The sequence below is a fragment of the Bos taurus genome, chromosome 19 (assembly GCF_002263795.3).
Source record: "Bos taurus isolate L1 Dominette 01449 registration number 42190680 breed Hereford chromosome 19, ARS-UCD2.0, whole genome shotgun sequence".
NCBI classification, from domain to species: domain Eukaryota; kingdom Metazoa; phylum Chordata; class Mammalia; order Artiodactyla; family Bovidae; genus Bos; species Bos taurus.
The window spans coordinates 30,360,970-30,380,256 of NC_037346.1; the positions used below are offsets into that span (position 1 = coordinate 30,360,970).

At 46.9% G+C, this 19,287-nt stretch overlaps 1 protein-coding gene across 9 annotated transcripts in view; it reads left to right on the plus strand.

Moving 5' to 3' along the window:
* Positions 1 to 19,287, plus strand: part of DNAH9 (dynein axonemal heavy chain 9) — a 290,463-nt gene that overhangs the window by 32,377 nt on the left and 238,799 nt on the right. For all 9 annotated transcript variants that reach the window (XR_009491586.1, XR_009491587.1, XM_024980551.2 and 6 more), the window contains 7 exon segments: positions 676 to 792; positions 3,849 to 3,999; positions 5,364 to 5,478; positions 9,672 to 9,740; positions 11,863 to 11,989; positions 13,824 to 14,079; positions 15,288 to 15,529. Coding sequence is in view for 7 of the 9 variants with exons in the window: in XM_024980551.2 (XP_024836319.1) it covers positions 676 to 792; positions 3,849 to 3,999; positions 5,364 to 5,478; positions 9,672 to 9,740; positions 11,863 to 11,989; positions 13,824 to 14,079; positions 15,288 to 15,529 (1,077 nt within the window). In the remaining 2 variants the exon portion in view is untranslated.

The window sequence follows — 19,287 nt, forward strand, 5'->3', positions numbered from 1 at the left end:
AATTAGCTTACTTTTCTCCTAATAGCCATATCAATTTGTTTACACTGAAAAGAACAGGATTTTCACTTGAGGGAGGAAGGGAAGTCGGGGGTAGTGATGAAGTAGCCCCATTGTTGGGGCTGTTGCTGCCAAGGTGGCTTTCAGGGTGGCCTGAGCTGGTGCCGCAGGTGAGAGAGAAGGGGCTGCAGGAGCTGGAAGTGGGGACACAGAAGAGAGGGACAGGGGGCCAGCCTCACCTCCGACTCTTTACCATTTTGCCTCGAGTGACTCAGACAGTAAAGAATCCACCTGCAATGCAGGAGATGTGGGTTCGATTGATCCCTGGGTCAGGAAGATCCCCTGGAGAAGGGAATGGCTAACCCGCTCTGGTATTCTTTCCTGGAGAATTCCATGAACAGAGGAGCCTGGAAGACTACAGTCCATGGGGGTCACAAAGGGTCGGACACAACTGAGTGACTAGCACATGCTAATACTAGAGAATCTAGGAGAAAAATGCTTAAATAATAGGGCAGCTATTAAATATCCCTATTTAATAGGGATAAACACTGAGGCACACCATAGTGAACTATAGAAAATCAAAATATATCCTTGGTGTGACAGATTAATAGGAAAAAGCATTCCGGGATTGTCCTTCAGAAAATCATGTTTTCTTATGTCCATTTGCTGTCTCTTCAGGAATTTGAAAATGACATCTCTGACTTTAATCAGAGAGTAGAAGACCTTGACAGGAGGCTGGGGACTGTCTTTATTCAGGCCTTCGATGACGCCCCTGGCTTGGAGCATGCCTTCAAGGTTTGTACGGGAGAGGGAAATACCCCCTCCTTCCCCACCAGTGCTGCACTCTCCCTGCCCTCTCAGACAGGGATAAGCATACACTTCCAGCTGTTTTGTTCCTGCAGAGAGGAATTGTTGCTGTTGGTCTAGTAGAAGCAGTACTGTGTGTGTCCCAGGGTGAGGGAGCCTGGAGCCTGCAAAACTGGTCTTCTCAAGTTGACAGCTCAGGCTTTTCTGCAAACTTGATGATATAAAAATACCTTGTAATTTAATTTCTTCTTGATTGCTGTCTTTGGGCCTTACCTATAACCTGGGTGCCTATTAAAAGTGAAGAAGCCTGCTGTGGTCACCAGGGCTGTTTTGACGGCTGCTATCAGGTCAATTCAGGCTGGAGCAAACCACTGAAGCATGAGTAACTAGAATAAGATAATGTGGACCCTTGCCCTGTGTTGCCCAGATCAGATGGTGTAGGAATGTGCAGGAAGAAGTTCAGGATGATGAGTAGATAAATGACTACAGAAATGAGCAGTCTAGGTCCTGAGACCTGAAAGCTTAGGGAGACAGAGCAGGGTTTCCATAAACTATGAAGAAACTTACTCTGTAAAGCCTGAAGGATTAGAACAAGGACTAATCAGGTTACAAGGAGGCAGAGTTTGGCTCAAAAGAAGAAACAGATCTCTGCTAATGCTATTTAAAGATGGAATAAACTTCCTTGAGAGGTAGTTAAGTTTTCAGGTGCTGAACATGTCCAAACATAGACTGGATAAGTGATGGGACAGTCATCAGATCAGATCAGATCAGTCGCTCAGTTGTGTCCGACTCTTTGCGACCCCATGAATTGCAGCACACCAGGCCTCCCTGTCCATCACCAACTCCCGGAGTTCACTCAGACTCACGTCCATCGAGTCAGTGATGCCATCCAGCCATCTCATCCTCTGTCGTCCCCTTCTCCTCCTGCCCCCAATCCCTCCCAGCATCAGAGTCTTTTCCAATGAGTCAACTCTTCATCATAGAAGAGGCTTAAACCCAAGATAGTGAGTCCATGATGTTCTAGAACACTGGATACATGTATATTTAATTCACTCAAGAATATACATATGTATTACATACCTGCTACTCCATAACTCACATAGGAAGCATTTTAGATAATTTCAAGAGAAGGGCTTATATGAAATAATAATAATAATATTTGCCATTATGTCATAATCATTACTCCCATGGACTTCCCATTTAGTGTTAGTGGTAAAGAACCCGCCTGCCAATGCAGGAAATGTAAGAGACACAGGTTCAATCCCTGGGTCAGGAAGATACCTTGGAGGAGGGCATGGCAACCCATTCCAACATTCTTGCCTGGAGAATCCCATGGATGGAGGAGCCTGGTGGGCTATGGTCCATAGGGTCGCAGAGAGTTACACACGACTGAAGTGACTTAGCGCTAATTGGGTTAAATGGGTTGTTACCACTTAGGTAACTGGTGATTCTGGAACCCCATTTCTACCTTGAGGATGTCCAGCTCCATCTCTTTGGTAAATCCCTGTGCACCACGAATTTCAAGATGTCTTCAAGGGTCTCACATATACTCTCAAGTTGCTCTGTCTTTGACATCATCTTTGTCTACAGTCTGCCTTAAAAATGTCCTCTGCCCAGGAAGGTGCTTTCGGGATCTTATTATTGCTGTCCTGATGATCCCCACCATGACAGCATTTCTGTTTATGCCAAGGGCATGTTTCTCTGGGTTCCCAAAACTCCAGTCCTTGCCCATCGTGATGGAGCAAGATTCTGGGCAGAAACAGAGAAAAGCCTTTCCGACTTTGCATACCCTTTACTACCAGGTCCTGAAGCAGCATTGCTCACACCCTGAGTCTCAAAGGACTCTCACAGAAGCAGACCCTTTTTCTTTGGGCTCTGACTCCTCTTCTCAACAAACTCCCCGCCCAGCCTATGGACCTTGTAGGAGAACTGTAGCCATTCAGTCCCTTCTGCCTGCTTGGTTTTTCTCTTTGGAGTCATCTCACCAACAAGAAACCAAAGCCCTTCCTTCCTCCTTTAGTCCAGACAAGAGCTCCTGTGTTCATAGCTTCATGCAAAGAAGTGTGTTTTCGGGTTGTGTAGGGACTGAGAGATCCCCTGAGTCCAGATACCCCGTTACTGCTGTAAGACCATCTGACCACTAGGTGTGCCTCAGTGGATGTGACCTGAAGCAGTATGTCAGGGTCAGAGAACCCGAGCTGGACGGTATAGGCTGGCTGCAGTGGTCCCTCAGCCCACCCCTCCCAACAGGATGTTTGAGCCAGAACTCGGTGAAAACTGCTTGCTTATGCCTCCATGGAGGGAGAGCTCTTTTCTGCTGTCTCCTGGGATTTGGGTGATTTGGGGTTGGAAAACAGGGTGGTCCTAGAAGTCATGTATTGTTGTATCCTAAACACAACTGAACTCATCCACTTTGCCCTGACCTTGTCTCAGGGCAGCATCACAATCAGAGAAACAGTCTAGCAACCAGGAGAAGACGAAAAACACTTCAGCATTTTGATCCCGCTGTTCCCACCAAGGGGGCAGGGCAGTCATAATGCACAGAAAACATCTTCAGAGTGTCCTCGAAACCACTGCCTTCTGGGGGCAACTGCTCTCTGAAACTCTTTTCTTGCCCCTACTCTCAAATTTTAGCCCTCCTAATTCTCCCCAACAGCCAGCACACTTAGCTTCTTGTTTCTTCTCCATCATCACCCTCCATCTCTGCATCGGGTCTTTATGATGTATGTCAGCTTACTCTTTCTGACACCTTTAATTTTCTCTTCATGTTACCCTCTACCCAGCTTCTCACAACACAAGAGGAGGGTCCAGTAGGTCATTCAGCACACAGGGATCCCTCCTTCAGAAACAAAGGTGAGATGGACAGGCTATGAGTATCTGCCAATTCTTTTTTTTTTTCTTCTGCTGATTCTTAATTGTCCATCCATGACCCTCTTACCTTGGAGGACAGACGTATGAAGGAAAAAACTGGGCTAGAGGATTAATGTAACGATGGAAAGGTGGGGTCTGTGACATTTCCCCATCTTCCTCTGCCTCTTTTGCAGCTGCTGGACATAGCAGGAAGCCTCCTGGAGAGACCAGTGGTAGCACAGGATGCCTCTGAAAGATACCTGGTGCTCATCCGCATGTTTAGCGAGGATCTGGATGCTGTGAGGCTGATCCACAGTCAGCGTGTCCAGGAGGAGGCAGAGCATGGTAAGCTTGCTGCCAGGAGACTTGGATGGGGGCGTCTATTAGCAGAAAGGGCACAGGTCCTCTGGTTACACGTCTGCTGTGGCTCTAGGACATTCTCCAAAAGCACAATCTTCTTGCATGAAGATCCAGACCATCTCGCGCGATAGTTGAGCTCACTGAACTGTGCATTTCCCCGTGTCTGGGGCAGGTTTGGCAGACTTGACCCAGACCGGTGAAGTCCTGACTGCTGCCTCTGGTCAGTGGAAACCTCAGCGTAATATATAAGCTGAATCTCGATCCATGCCGCCACACTGATTAATCTTCAGCATACCTCAATTCCACGGTATATTTGCACATGTTTGAGAAACGGTTCTCATCCCTTTCAGTGCCGTACCAACCATGCTTTCGGAGGGAGGAGCCATCAGGAGTTTGACAGCGGGCAATTACACACCTAGGTGTGGCATCTCTGCTGTTATTGCAATTCTTAGATGCCCTGCCTTGTCTGTTTGAAAGTCAACCAGTTCAGTTCAGCTTTGCAAACATTTCTTAAGGCCATGCTGTATGCAAGGTCCATTTGTGGGCACTGCATGCAGAGGCCGACCAGGATAAGGGAGAGAACAATTAATCCTAAAAGGTGGTTCTTCAGGGAACACAATTGGCATATATGGAGTTATAAAGAACTGTAGCAAGGGACTTGCCTGGCAATGCAGTGGTTAAAACTGTGTCCTTCCACTGCAGGGGACATGAGTTCAATCTCAGGTGTGGGAACTAAGATCCCACGTGCCAAGGGGCACAGCCAAAAAAAAGAAAAAGAAAAACAACAAGAAAAAAAGATAAGGTAGCAAAACAGGATGAATTGGGCTGGGAGGTGGGAGGAGAGTTAATGGAGATGGTGGCCTTGTGCTGGACCCTGAAAGATGGGGAGATGGACAGCCAGAGAGAAGAGGCCATGCCTTGGAAGCAAAGGCATGACAGGATGTGGAAGGTGACTAGTCGGACCTGCCTGTAGCCAATCGAGGTGTATACAGGGAGATCAGGTCAGCCATTGAGTTTGGGACCAGGTCATGAAGTTCTCTGAACACCCTATTAGGGAATCCAGAATTCCGTTATTCAGGCAATTGGAAATTTTCAGAAGTTTTAAATGCTGGAGTAACAGGACCACTCTTTCTATAAACAGGTTTCACAGTAAGGTCATTAAGGATGGAGTTCCCTGAGGAAGTCATCCAGAAATTCTGTTGGCCTCAGCTTTACATGGGGCTATCCCCAGAACGTTTGGGACCATCCCTATGGTGTATGGGACCACCTTCATGATACAGGGGTTGTTCGTGGGCGGAGCAGGGCTCAGGGAGAGAGCCACGCTTCAGTCTGCTGTGCCCTGTCCCCAGGGTTCTCCTCCGTGCACAAGAACATGCCCACTGTGGCCGGGGGCCTCCGCTGGGCACAGGAGCTGAGGCAGCGCATCCAGGGTCCCTTCGACAACTTTAGATGCATGACACACCCGTGAGTACCCTGTTCCTGAAACGCAGGTTCATTTCACACTTCCGCTATCTCTCTGAATTTCGAGCATCATAGCAGCTCGACTCACTTCCTTGAGGCACAAAGATCATCTTCTTTTCTTCCCAACAATCAGCCAGTGTCTTAGTCCATTCAGAAATACCATAGATGGGGGGGAGGGGTGGAGCTTATAAACATCAGCAATCTCACTTTCTCAGTTCTGAAGGCTGGGGAGTCCATGGTCCAGGTCCCAGCAGATTTGGTGTCTGTTCAGGAGGACCTGCTTCCTGACTCACAGATGGCCGTCTTCCCACTGTGTCCTCAGACTTGGCGGGAGGGACTCAAGAGCTGTCTGAATTCTCCTCATACAGGCACTCATCCCATTTGTGAGGGATTTGCCCTGTAACCTAATCTCCTCCCAAAGGCCTCCCTTAGGCTTCAACATTTGAATGTGGGGAGGACACAAACATTCAGTTCATAGCAGCCAGGTAGCTACTGGCCAAGGGCTTCCCTGGTGGGTCAGTGATAAAGAATCCACCTGCACCACGGGAGATGCGGGTTCAGTCCTGGGTCAGGAGGATCCCCTGGAGAAGGAAATGGCAGCCCACTCCAGTATTCTTGACTGGGAAATCCCATGGACAGAGGAGCCTGGCAGGCTACAGTCCATGGGGTCACAAAGAGTCAGACAGGACTCAGCAACTAAATGACAATAAACAAACCAGGCTGGGGTCTGAAGGGAGCCTCCACAACACCATCTAATGCCAAGGAGAAACAATGCAATGTGAGAAATCTCCCAACTGTTGGAAAGAAGCCGAAAGCCTGGAGGTCCCTGTAGATTCTACTTCACTTCATGGTGAGGAGTCCAAACCACTTTCAGTAGCCAGTTCATAAATATATTACAGAGTATACACACAAATGTGAGTTCATGATCAAAACAAATGGGAATTTTGTCTCACAAGTGTGAGACACCCAGCTTTAGAACCAGCAAGTATTCCTCTTTTTTTTCAAACTCAATACTAGTCAAGCCATCGTGCCTGTGGGTCACATCTGCCCACTGGGAGATCCATCTACTTCATCTACACTGTCTGAGGGAGCGCTTCATTTTGCAGACGGAGACACTGAGGCAGATAGAAATGAGGTGACCTGCCTGGAGTCCAGAAAGAACAAAGACAGAAATGGAACAGGCATCTGGGACTCAGGGGTCCTTGCCCAGAGCTCTCCCCGGGGGCTCCCTCAGCCACAGGGAGCTCCAGAGTCCAGCTGAGCCCCCATCTTCTCCAATATGCTCCCCGCTCTGAGGTGGGAGGGAGAAGATATGAGAATGGCCAGGGAGGGTGGCAGGGCTTTGTCTGGGCATGTGTCCTGCGGGAGCTGTCCTGGTCTGGTTCGCTGGGGCAGACTCCGAGGCGTGTGTGCAGGAGTTAACAGGGATGCTTTAGGGACCAGTGTCTGGGGCAGGGTGTCAGGGGGATACGAGGAGAGGCGGGAGCCAGGCAGAGGAGGAGCTGAGCTGTAGCACAGCTGCAGGCAGGCTTCAGCCTGCCCAGTGGGGAAGTCTGTACAGTTGCCTGGCCTTTGTCCCCCTACATCAGCTGGTCATTGGAAGTGGCTGTGGGGTGTGAGGGGGTGTGGCCCTGGGAGAGGAGGCAGTTCTGTCTGGTCGGCTGAGACTGTTCCCAAAGAGGGAGGTGTCATCAGCATCCCGAATTCTTGGTGAAGGGAGATTGGGGGTGGCGGGTGGTCCCCATGAGGGCATCTGAGTGGCACCCCACCATATCCTCCATGCCTCCCATGAAAATATCCACTTATTTTAATCATGAACTCACATTTGTGTATATACTCTGTCATATGTTTATGAACTCGTTTGTCAACTCTTCACCATGAAGTAAAGCAGAATCTACAGGGAGTTTGATGCACTTATTTCTGTGGCTTCTCCAGCCTGCTAGGGGAGTCACAGGGGCTGAGGTGTGAGAAGCCACTCACGCCTCTAAACTTGTTCCTTTTATTTTTTTAAATTGGTGGCTTTACACTGCTGTGTCAGGTTCTGCTGTATAGCACAGTAAATCAGCTATGGATATCCATATATCCCCCTTTTTTAGAAAATTTCCTTCCCGTTTCCCATACAGAGCACTGAGTAAGGTTCCCTGTGCTACACGGTAGGTTCTCACAAGTTCTCTATTTTATACACAGTATCAATAGTGTATGTATGTCAATCCCGACTTCCCAACTCATCACACCACCACCCCTGCCCCCTTGGTATCCATACGTTTGTTCTCTATATCTGTGTCTCTATTTCTGCTTTGCAAATAAGGTTATCTTTACTATTTTTCTAGATTGTGCATATGTGCATTAATATTCAATATTTTTCTCTTCCTGACTTCATTCACTCTGGGTGACAGTCTGTAGGTCCATCCACATCTCTGCAAATGACTCCATTTCGTTCCTTTTTATGGCTGAGTAATATTCCATTGTGTCTTTGTACTACATCTTCTTCATCTGTTCTGTTGATGGACATTTAAGTTTCTTCCACGTCCTGGCTATTGTAAATAGTGTTGCAATAAACAATGGGGTGAATATATCTTTTTCTGAATTATTGTTTTCTCTGGGTATATGCCCAGTAGTGGGATTGCTGGGTCATATGTAGCTTCATTCTTTTTCAGGTAGAAACTGAGATCTGGGGTCAGGAGACTTGTGGAAACCCCAGGGCTCGTGAGGGGAGGGCTGGTCCGAACCCACCCCCTGTTCCTCGCTGCCCTGCAGACGCCTCTGCTCCTTCACCAGGAAAGGGAATCGAGTGACTGGGAAAAAAGCCAGGAAATCCAGTGCTTTCTCTGCAGGCATGAGGGCATTTATCGAAGCTCAGGGGAGCTTGTGAAGAAATCCTATGTTGGCTTAAAGAGCAAATGGGTTTTAAAGAATCTTTGCAATAAGCTGCCTCGTTTTGCCAGCAGAACAAACAAGATCCTCCAACACAGTTTGTGTGAAGGTTTCTGAAAATTATGGACACTTCATAAAAAAGCTGGACTCTCTTTTTGTGTTGTAAAGAAGCGTCAGAACCAGGGAGCAGGTGTGGGTAATAATAGCACCTCTGTGGTCCTCAGTGGACCTGGAGAAGCTTCTGAGCATGTGTCTGCCCATGTGAGCATACGAGTGTATGCACGTGTGTGTCTGTGCGCATGTATGTGTGTGGTGTGTGCTCAAGTTTGGGGATGCAGGAGGTGGAAGGGGCCCTCATAGAACATGGCAGGGCTTCCCTGGTGGCCAGTGGTAAAGAATCTGCCTGCCAATGCAGGAGACACAGGTTCGATACCTTGTCCAGGAAGATCCCACGTGCCTCCGAGCAGCTAAAGCCCCTGCACCACAGCTATTGAGCCTGTGCTCTAGAGCCTGCGAGCCACAGCTGCCGAAGCCCACGTGCCCTAGAGTCTGTGCTCCGCAACAGGAGAAGCCACTGCAAGGAGAAGCCTGTGCGCTGCAACTAGAGAAAGCCCATGCAAAGCAACGAAGATCCAGTGCAACCGAAAATAAATAAGTTAATAAAATAAAGAACTCACAAATCACCTGCGCTCACCACCCCCCCCCCAAAAAAACACCATGGCAATGAGTAATGAGCAGAATTTCCCATTACATGTCCTAGATGGATTTCAGAGAACAGAAAATAAGTATATATTCAGTTATGTGTATAACAATGCTTAAATATGTGGGGATGTGTATATAAATAGTTGTTTTATATATGCAATGTTATATGCATATACACATACAGGTATATAATGTTATATAGTTTTTGTTATAATGTATAATGTTATATACATTTTTGTTCTTAAATTCAGGAAACTGCAGCACGTAGAATTTTTCTTTCGTGTCTCAGTGTCCTGTTAAGTTTTTGAAGGACTTCATTTTCCCGGGGCACGACTGACTGGCCGGCCAGGGCGAGGGGGCTGGTGGAGCCCTGGAGGAGAGGGGCTGTCCTGTCCCCTGACCGCTGCCTGTATTGGGGGGAAGCACACCTGCCCTCTAGTGGCCAATGGAGGATGTTCAGGAGGAAAAGCGGCAGGCTCATTCAGGGGCCTTTGCCTTTGGAAACTGGACCGGAAGGCTAGTCAATCTCTACTTTACAGGCTGGCTGCAGTTGGTCACTCAGATCATTATTTCAACTTCTAACTCGATGTCATTTTTTTCTCCCTCTTTTGTACGGGTAGTTGCATGGAATCTGCCGAAGCAACGCGTATGATACAAAAATATGAAGACACGCTTTCATTGCTGGAAAAGTAAGCCGCTTCTGCGGTTGCATCTTTTTGTAAACTGAAGCCCCCTCCCAACACCCGTACCCCTCTTCCCCCCGCCCCCCGCCCCGCTCTACCATCGCCCCGTGCAGTCCCGAGTGTGTCCATGTTCCCCAGCAGCAGTGAAGCGTCACTCCATGTTTTATGTTATAATCACGATACCTGTGAATACAGTTCTTCTGGGTCGCAAACACCAGGTCTCTGGGGGGACGTGGCTCTAGTCTAGAAACAGCTGCTTTTCCAGTGTAGTTTCGAGGGGAGTGAGTTTCCTAACTCGGCAGAACTAGAGGTGCAGTGCTCCCCGTGTCTCCCCGAGATCAGGGTCCCAGGAAGTCAGTCGCTGCTCACTAAGCAGGTGACAGTTGGCACTGCACGAAGAGACAGTAGGTTAGAAAAAAATACTGCCCGAGTCCTTTTATGGAGAAAGTACAAGAATGAAGCTTTTACATGGGCTCACAATTGTCTGGTCTTTTGAGGGGACAGGGTCCAGATACAACCCACGTCTTGCTGCTTCTCTCTGATGCTGGCTCGTCTCCTGATTCAGGAGAGGAGGGCTGCAGACATGACAGTTATGATTATAGTTGTGGTCACACTTAGCATTGTGGAGACTTAGCGTTAGCTGGGCCATCCCCACCTACCAGGTCACCCACGTTCTGTCCCTTCGACTTCCTGAATTCTAGCTTCCAATCTGCCCCCTCCTCTGTGTCCCCACCCCCTACATCTTCAGCAAAGACCAGAGCGTCTTGGGCCCGAGCTGCTGCAGCAGCTCCTCCGAGCCTCCCTGCTCTGAACCTGTCCCTCAGTGCCCACGTCGTCATCGGATCCCCTGTCCCCACACCCCGTGTCCCCCCACGCACCCATCTGGGAAGCCTCTCAGTACCTCCATCATCTCCTTAATGTGAAATGAGAAGTGCTCCCTGGGGACGTCCCTGGTGGTCCAGTGGCTGGGACTCCACACTCCCAATGCAGGGAGCCCCAGTCCCATCTCTAGTCCAGAAACTAGATCCCCCATGCCAAAACCAAGAGTTCATATGCCTCAACTAAAGATCCTGCATGCCTCAACTAAGACTTGGTGCAGCCCAGTAAATGTTTAACAAGAAGGCAGAAGTGCTCGCTGATGTAGCCTCCCTCTCCCGTCCTGGCCCTCGCCCCCTCCTCCCTCTGACCTACCGTCTACTCACTGTCCCCAGCACACAGCACACAGCCTGCTGCTCCTGCTGTGAACACTCACTCCCCCATCGCTGCCCAGCCACCATTCATCCTCTGAGACTCAGCAGACCGTCACTTTGGCCCCTCCTGTGTGAGGCCCTCCCCAGCATCCTCTTTATCACCCCTACCCACTCACCTTCTTCTGCCACTTGAAGCCTGCTGCCCTGTATACTCCCTGTGTCCTCCATTGACCTGGGGTTGTAGCACTAGCTACATTTGTTGTGGGGTATTTATTCATCATTTCCTCTCCCAAGCCCAATACATCAGTGTGAAATGACTGAATAGTGCATGTCCATGAGCTATGTGAAGATTAGTATCAGAGGAAACCTTACTCAATAACTTCTTCCAACGTTTCCTAAGTCTAATGGCCACTTCCCTTATCCCCCCAAGGTCACATGGAGCCTCTCTTTCCACTCTCCCATGATTTAAGTTATGCCACCTTTAGAAACAAGGGGTTACATGTAGAAGCTGCCGTGCCTGGCCGAGTCAATGACTCTGACTTCATAACGTACTCAAATGTTTTACAAATTAGCATCTTCAATTCATGAGACGTACATCTTAAAAGATAGATATAGAGAGGTTGGCGTCCCTGGTGGTTCAGTGGTAAAGAATCCTCCTGCCAATGCAGGAAATGCTGGAGATGCAGGTTTGATCCCTGGGCCAGGAAGATCTCCTGGAGAAGGGCATGGCAACCCACTCCAGTATTCTTGCCTGGAGGTGGGCTGTAGTCCATGGGGTCACGAAAGAGTAGGACATGGCTTAGTGACTAAACAGCAATGATAGAGATGCTATTTTATGTATACATCTATCTATGTAGATATATCTTCAGTTAATCATTGCCAGATGTTGGGAAGCTGGGAGGGTGCGTGTGAGGTGCCCATTGTCTCTGATCTCACAGGTATGAAACAAGACTTTATGGGGACTGGTGTCAAACAGTAGCAGAGAAGTCCCAGTACAACCTTTCACGGCCACTTCTGAGACGTGACCCGGAGACAAAGCAGATCACTGTCAACTTTAGTCCACAGGTAAGTCGATGGAAGGAACTTCCTTTTGTTCTCTAAGAGTTGCATTTTTGACTCTGCTGATTTCAAAGGCCAACAGGCTGGCTTTTTATAAGAATATGCAAAAGGTGGTCCAAAGAACTTGCACCCTGCATTTCATTTTTGGGAGGAGTGAATCCTAGGGTGTAGTGTTTTCTTAAGATGTCTACTCTTCATGTTTTCCTCCAGGGTCCCCCAGTGAATTTGCTCTGATGTCACACAACAGAAAGTACTGCAAAATACCACTGATCTTTTGGTATCAGAGTCAACTGGGCCCACCTTATCTTTTATTTTGTGGTTGTACATTTGAAACGGCCCTCTCTACTGCCATATTATATAAACAGTCCACGCTTTTATTCTTTTTTTTTTTCATTTTTTACATTTAAAATTTTAATATCTATCTTGAGCTTATTTCAGTATAAACTAGGAGGCTGAGGTCATTTCCCGGCTAAAGGATGAGCCTTTGTCTCAGTGTTGTCAGGACAGCAATGAGAGCTGACCCAGAACCACTGGAAGGAGAACTGGGAGCCCAGGAGTCTTGATATGGAGGTGGGGCTGGGGCTGGGGGGAATCTGGCTAGCTCTGTGTTTTGTCATCTGTCCTTATATGTATCAATCCTCAATCAACTCCGAGATAACACAATAAATTAGCAAGGGATGAAGAATGGGATGTCTGGAAACCCTGCTGGAGGCCTCTGTCTTTTGCACGGGACCACATCAGCTTGGCTTTTCCCTTCTGCACTTCCCACTAAACTCAATGCCTCCCCTCAAGAAGTTCAGAGAGGCCTGTGTGACATCTATTTCCTGACCCCCTAGTATATTAAGCCTTTAGAATAAGGCTTCCCTGGTGGCTCAGATGGTCAAGAATTCACCTGCAATGTGGGAGACCCAAGTTTGATCTCTGGGTCAGGAAGATCCCCTGGAGTAGGAAATGGCAAACCCACTCCAGTATTCTTCCCTGGAGAATTCCATGGACAGAAGAGCCTGGTGGGCTACAATCCGTGGGGTCGCAAAACAGTCAGACGTGACTGAGCAGCCCTCGCTTTCACTTTAGTATATTAAAGCACAAAGCATGCCAGGAAAGAGTTACAGAAACTAAGGGATATTTCCAATAATTATATTTCACAACTAAAGTTGTAAAACGTGCACCTCCTCTCAACTCTGCCAGTGTCTGTGACCTTGTGGGGAGGGGGCAGATGGTCTTCATGCATGTGGGTGATCCTAGTCCTTCCCCTGACCACCCCCCAGCCCCCAACCCCCGCCACAGAGCATGGCTCCGCAACCAGGGACCGACTGTTCTCATCATGGAAAGTGATAATTGCTCAGTTGAGTCTGACTGTTTGCAACCCATGGGACTATAGCCCACCAGACTCCTCTGTCCATGGGATTCTCCAGGCAAGAATACTGAAGTGGGTTGCCATGCCCTTCTCCAGGAGATCTTCCTGGCTCAAGCATCAAACCCAGTTCTCATGCATTGCAGGCAGATTCTTTACTGTTGGAGCCACCGTGGAAGCCCCTGTTTTCATCATCCACATGCCCAAAAGCATCAAGCTAGAGCCCTCCTTGGCTATGGCTGGCGTCTTCTTTCTCAGGTTTTCCTCTTCTTACTCTTTGTAATTTACAGATTCGGTAAGTCTTAGTGCTTCCTGATCATCTTCCTTTTGCCTAATACTCAATTTTCCCTTGCAGAGAAGATTTAAGGAACTAGTAGAAGTAAAAAAGAGACCCAGAAGGCCCTCTGGGGTTTCCCGGTCCTGACCTATGTTGCTGCTATTCGATACCACTGAACCGCAGGAACTCATGTCGACTCTTTCCTCCAGCTGGTCTCCGTGCTGAAAGAAATGAGTTATCTTCAACCCCAGCAAATGACGCACATCCCCGAGACAGCAGCAGCCATGTTCTCCTCCAGAGAGTTCTACCGGCAGCTCGTGGCTAATTTGGAGTTGACGGCAACTTGGTACAACAAGGTTATGAAAACTCTGCTCGAGGTGGAATTTCCATTAGTTCAGGAAGAGCTGCAAGATATCGATCTTTGCCTGAGAGCTGCAGAGGAGACTCTGAACTGGAAGACAGAAGGTAATAGGCCTCCACCAGGAGTCTGGGGGAAAGGCTGAGAGTCAAGATTCTAATAAAGTTGGTAGAACCTCAGTTTGCTCCCTGGTTAACCTGATTCGGGTTTGAAGCATGGCTCCGTGCTCTCGGATATGCATCCAAAGCAGAGAGGACATGGAGGAATGGTGTCCCTCTTCTGCCTCCTCTCTGTGGCTAGGAGGTTTGGACATCTTTGCTACCACAGTCTGGGGAGTTTGCGTGAACTCACCCGTAGTCTCCAGCATATACCAGGCACTCCATGGGGGAGGAATTACACTGTATTAGGTGGCACAGTGATAAAGAATCAGCCTGCCAATGCAGGAGATGCAAGACATGTGGGTTTGATCTCTGGGTCAGGAAGACTCCCCTGGAGAAGAAAATGGCAACCTACTCCAGTATTCTTGGGAAAATCCTGGGAAATCCCAGGGACAGAGGAACCTGCCGGGCTACAGTCCATGGAGTCACAAAAGAGTCTGACTTGATTGAGTGACTGAGTGCAACAAAGTACACATCATTGTAACCCTCTTTCTCTCTCTCTCTCTCTCTTTTTTTTTCCAAGTAGTAGAATTCTGGGTGATTTATTTTTTTCTTCTTTCTACTTTCATTACTTTTTCTTAGAAAGTGAAAGTGAAAGTCACTCAATCGTGTCCAACTCTTCGCAACCCCATGGAATTCTCCAGGCCAGAATACTGGAGTGGGTAGCCTTTCCCTTCTCAAGGGGATCTTCCCAACCCAGGGATCGAACCCAGGTCTCCCACATTGCAGGTAGATTCTTTACCAACTGAGCCACAAGGAAAGCCCAAGGGAAGACTTTTTCTTAACTGGACCATAAGTATCTTAAATAAGGGAACTATGCACTTACTTTTCTTATATCCTCCAGTTCAATTCCATAAACTTTCATTGACTGATTAATACATGCAGAGTTCCATGTGCAGGACTGTGGGGGAGACTATGATCTGTGAGTTATAGGGGAACACCACCCCACCCTCAAAGAACATGTAACCAGGGTTAGCGTCAGGGGTGGCTTAATGATATTAACTAGGATGGGAAAAGCTCTGATGATAACAAACTAGCCTGTTCAGAAAAGTCTTATAAAACCCACAAGTATGAAATCCCTATCTTTCAGAGCAATCACACCTTTTGCTCTGCCACTATAAGCTATTTCAATTAATGCTGTTTCTTTTGGGGAGCAGGTATTTGGGATTATGTCATTCAGATCACCAATAGTATTCATGATCTCGAACAAAGAATTCAGAAAACTAAAGACAATGTGGAAGAGATTCAGAGCATCATGAAAACATGGATGTCACCAATGTTTAAGAGAAAAGATGGGAAAAAGGAATGCCTTCTCTCTATGGATGATCAGCATGATCGAGTGGAAAAATATTACTGTCACATCAAAGAATCTGGCCTGAAGATCCATGCCCTTGTGCAGGTAATAACCCACCTCTCAGGCACACATCCCACCAGTCCAGGAAAAGTGCCAAGGAGAGTGTTTGGGTGCTAGAAGTGATTTGGGAATTAGAACAACCAGTAGATGCTGTGTCTTCTGCAGTCATTGATAGAAGTTAAAACTGATAGCAAAAGAGCTAAAACTAATGGAGGGAGAGAGTGCCAAGTCACATTCTGGTATCAGTGTGTCAGTGTTAAAACTATCTTAATAGTGACACCGCTTAGTTGCCACATACCTTAACGTCACACACAGAACCCCAACAGGTAGAAGGAGATGCCAAGTGCAGAATCCTAAATTATCTACTGCACTAACCACCCCGAACTCATCCCCACAACGTAGTGTGGCCCTCCAGCATTGTCTTCATGACCTAGCCCTACTGAGCCTGGAGACACACAAGATGCACTCGATAAAGAGAAGGACAAATGCAGAGCACTGCTCTTCCCCGGTGGCTCAGAGGTGAAGAACCCAGCTGCCGATGCAGGAGACAGAGGTTCCATCCCTGGGTCAGGAAGAGCCCCTGGAGGAGGAAATAGCAACCCACTCCAGTGTTCGTGCCTGGGAAATTCCTTGGACCGAGGAGCCTGGTGGGCTACAGTCCATGGGATCACAAAAGAGTCGGACATGACTTGGCAACTGAGCATGCAGTAAGACTTCATGCAGTAAGGCTCTGCCCTGCATTATGAGCAGGGAATCCTTGTGTCTTATCACCCAAAATGGACAAAGGAAAAGAGCTGTAAGTCATAAATGGCCACCAGCTCCAGTCAGTCCTGCTGAGGCCATGGGGCAGTTCTCATGCACAGTCAGTAGTGAATCACAGTTGTTATCTTTGGGTTTTCTGTGGTTTTTGAAGACCAATCAAATGTTGTACTTTTGATCTTTTAAATTTTCTTTATCTGTTTTCTAGTTTACTAATCTATTCTTTATCATTTCTTGCTGTCTAGTCGATTTGGGACTACTTGCTCAATCCTTCTTTTCTAGCCTATGAGGGTAGAAACTTAAGCATATTGATTCCAAGCCTGTCTTCCTTTCTAATACAAACATTTGACGATGTAAATTTCCCTCATACTACTTCTTCAGTTGCATTCCCCAAATTTGTTCTGCCTCATTCTCATTTCAATTTTAAACTGTTTCTCTTGTGATTTGTTCTTTAACTCAGTGGTCACTTAGGAGTATATTGTTTAATTTCCATGTATTTGGAACTTCCCTGGATAGGTTAGGCTTCCCAGGTGGTTCAGTGGTAAAGAATTGGCCTGCAATGCAGGAGATGCAGGTTTGATCCCTGGGTCAGAAAGATCCCCTGGAGAATGAAATGGCAACCCGCTCCAGTATTCTTGCCTGGGAAATCCCATGGACAGAGGAAGCTGGTGGGCTACAGTCCATGGGGTCTCGAAGAGTCAGAGACAATTCGGCGATTAAATCACCTCCACCACCTGGGTTCAGTTCACATCACTGAGCGATTGCTCAGTCTTGTCTCACTCTTTGCGACCCCATGGACTGCAGCATGCTGGGCTTCCCTGTCTATCACCAACTCCCGGAGCTTACTCAAACTCATATCCATTGAGTCGGTAGTGCCATCCAACCATCTCATTCTCTGCGTCCCCTTCTTCTCCTGCCTTCAATCTTTCTCAGCATCAGGGTCTTTCAAATGAGTCAGTTCTTTGCATCAGGTGACCAAATTATTGGAGTTTCAGCTTCAGCATTAGTCCTTCCAATGAATATTCAGAACTGATCTCTTTTAGGATGGACTGGTTGGATCTCCTTGCAATCCAAGGGACTCTGAAGAGTCTTCTCCAACACCACAGTTCAAAAGCATCAATTCTTCTGTGCTCAGCTTTCTTTATAGTCCAACTCTCACATCCATTGACCACTGAAAAAACCATAGCTTTGAGTAGATGGACCTTTGTCGACAAAGTAACGTCTCTGCTTTTTAATATGCTGTCTAGGTTGGAAGTGATTTTGGAGCCCCCAAAAATAAAGTCTCTCACTGTTTCCTTTGTTTCCCCATCTATTTGCCATGAAGTGATGGGACCAGATGCCATGATCTTAGGTTTCTGAATGTTGAGTTTTAAGCTAACTTTTTCACTCTCCTCTTTCACTTTCATCAAGAGGCTCTTTAGTTCTTCGCTTTCTGCCACAAGTGTGGGTCATCTGCATATCTAAGGTTATTGATATTTCTCCCAGCAATCTTGATTCCAGCTTGTGCTTCATCCAGTGCAGCATTTTCTCATGATGTACTCTGCATATAAGTTAAATAAGCACGGTGACAATATACAGCCTTGACGTACTCCTTTCCCAATTTGGAACCAGTCTGTTGTTCCATGGCCAGTTTTAACTGTAGCTTCTTGACCTGCATACAGATTTCTCAGGAGGCAGGTCAAGTGGTCTGTTATTCCCATCTCTTTAGAATTTTCCACAGTTTGTTGTGATCCACACAGTTAAAGGCTTTGGCATAATCAATAAAGCAGAAGTTGATGTTTTTCTAGAACTCTTTCTCTTTTTTAATGATCCAGTGGATGTTGGCAATTTGATCTCTGGTTCCTCTGCCTTTTCTAAATCCAGTTTGAACATCTGGAAGTTCACAGTTCACATACTGTTGTAGCCTGGCTTAGAGAATTTTGAGCATTACTTTGCTCAAAGTAAGCTACCACCTGGGTAGCTTAATGAAATTGATACTGTGTAATTCCATTGTGGGCAGAGGAAATAAACAGCACACATGGGAACCTCACAACAATTCAAACTGCCCAGCCATCTTTTGTAGTGTTGCTGTATATATGCATGTGTGTGTATAAGATATACCCCACAATAGAATATTATGATTTTGTTTTAAACTGTTAAATTTCAGTTATTAGGAATTCATCAATTCTTGTTTTATGATTTAGACTATAGTCTATCTTGGGCTTCCCTGATGGCTCAGACAGTGAAAAGTCTACCTGCAATGCGGGAGACTGAGGTTTGATCCCTGGGTTGGGAAGATCCCTTGGAGAAGGGAATTGCTACCCACTCCAGTATTCTTACCTGGAGAATTCTTTGGACAGAGGACTCTGGCAGGCTTCAGTCCATGGGGTCACAGAGAGTCAGACAACTGAAAAAGTAACACTTTCACTTTTCTTCATGGTCTATCTTACTGGATGTTCCTTATGCAATGGACAATATGTTTATTCTTTAAATGTTGGGTGTAGTGTTCTATAAGCTATCAGCTAGTTCAAAGTGGTCGATAGTATTGTTCAGATCATCTGTGTGACTCCTCAGGTTTTTTCTCTGTTTGTTCTACCAATTACTGAAGCTAGAATGAATAATGAATGGGCAAAGAGTCGGACATGACTGAAGTGACCTATCACAGCACACAGCACACGTGGGAACCTGGCATCAATTTAAACTGCCCAGCCATCTTTTGTAGTGTTGCTGTGTATGTGCATGTGTGTGTATAAGATATACCCTACAATAGAATATTATGATTTTGTGTTTTAAAAACTTTTGGGGAAAATCTTTATAGTGTTTTGTATTTACCCACATAGTCACCATTTCCAGGCTTGTTTTCCACTTCTGCAGAATTGAGTTAACACCTATGGTCATTTCTCTTGGGCTCAAAGAACTTCCTTTAGTATTTCTTGCAGTTCAGATATGCTGATGACACGATCTCTCAGTTTTTGTTTATCTGAAAGTGTCCTTCTTTCACCTTTGTTTTTCAAGAAGAGTTTCACTGAATATAATATTCTGTGTAGACAGTTCTATTTTCCTTT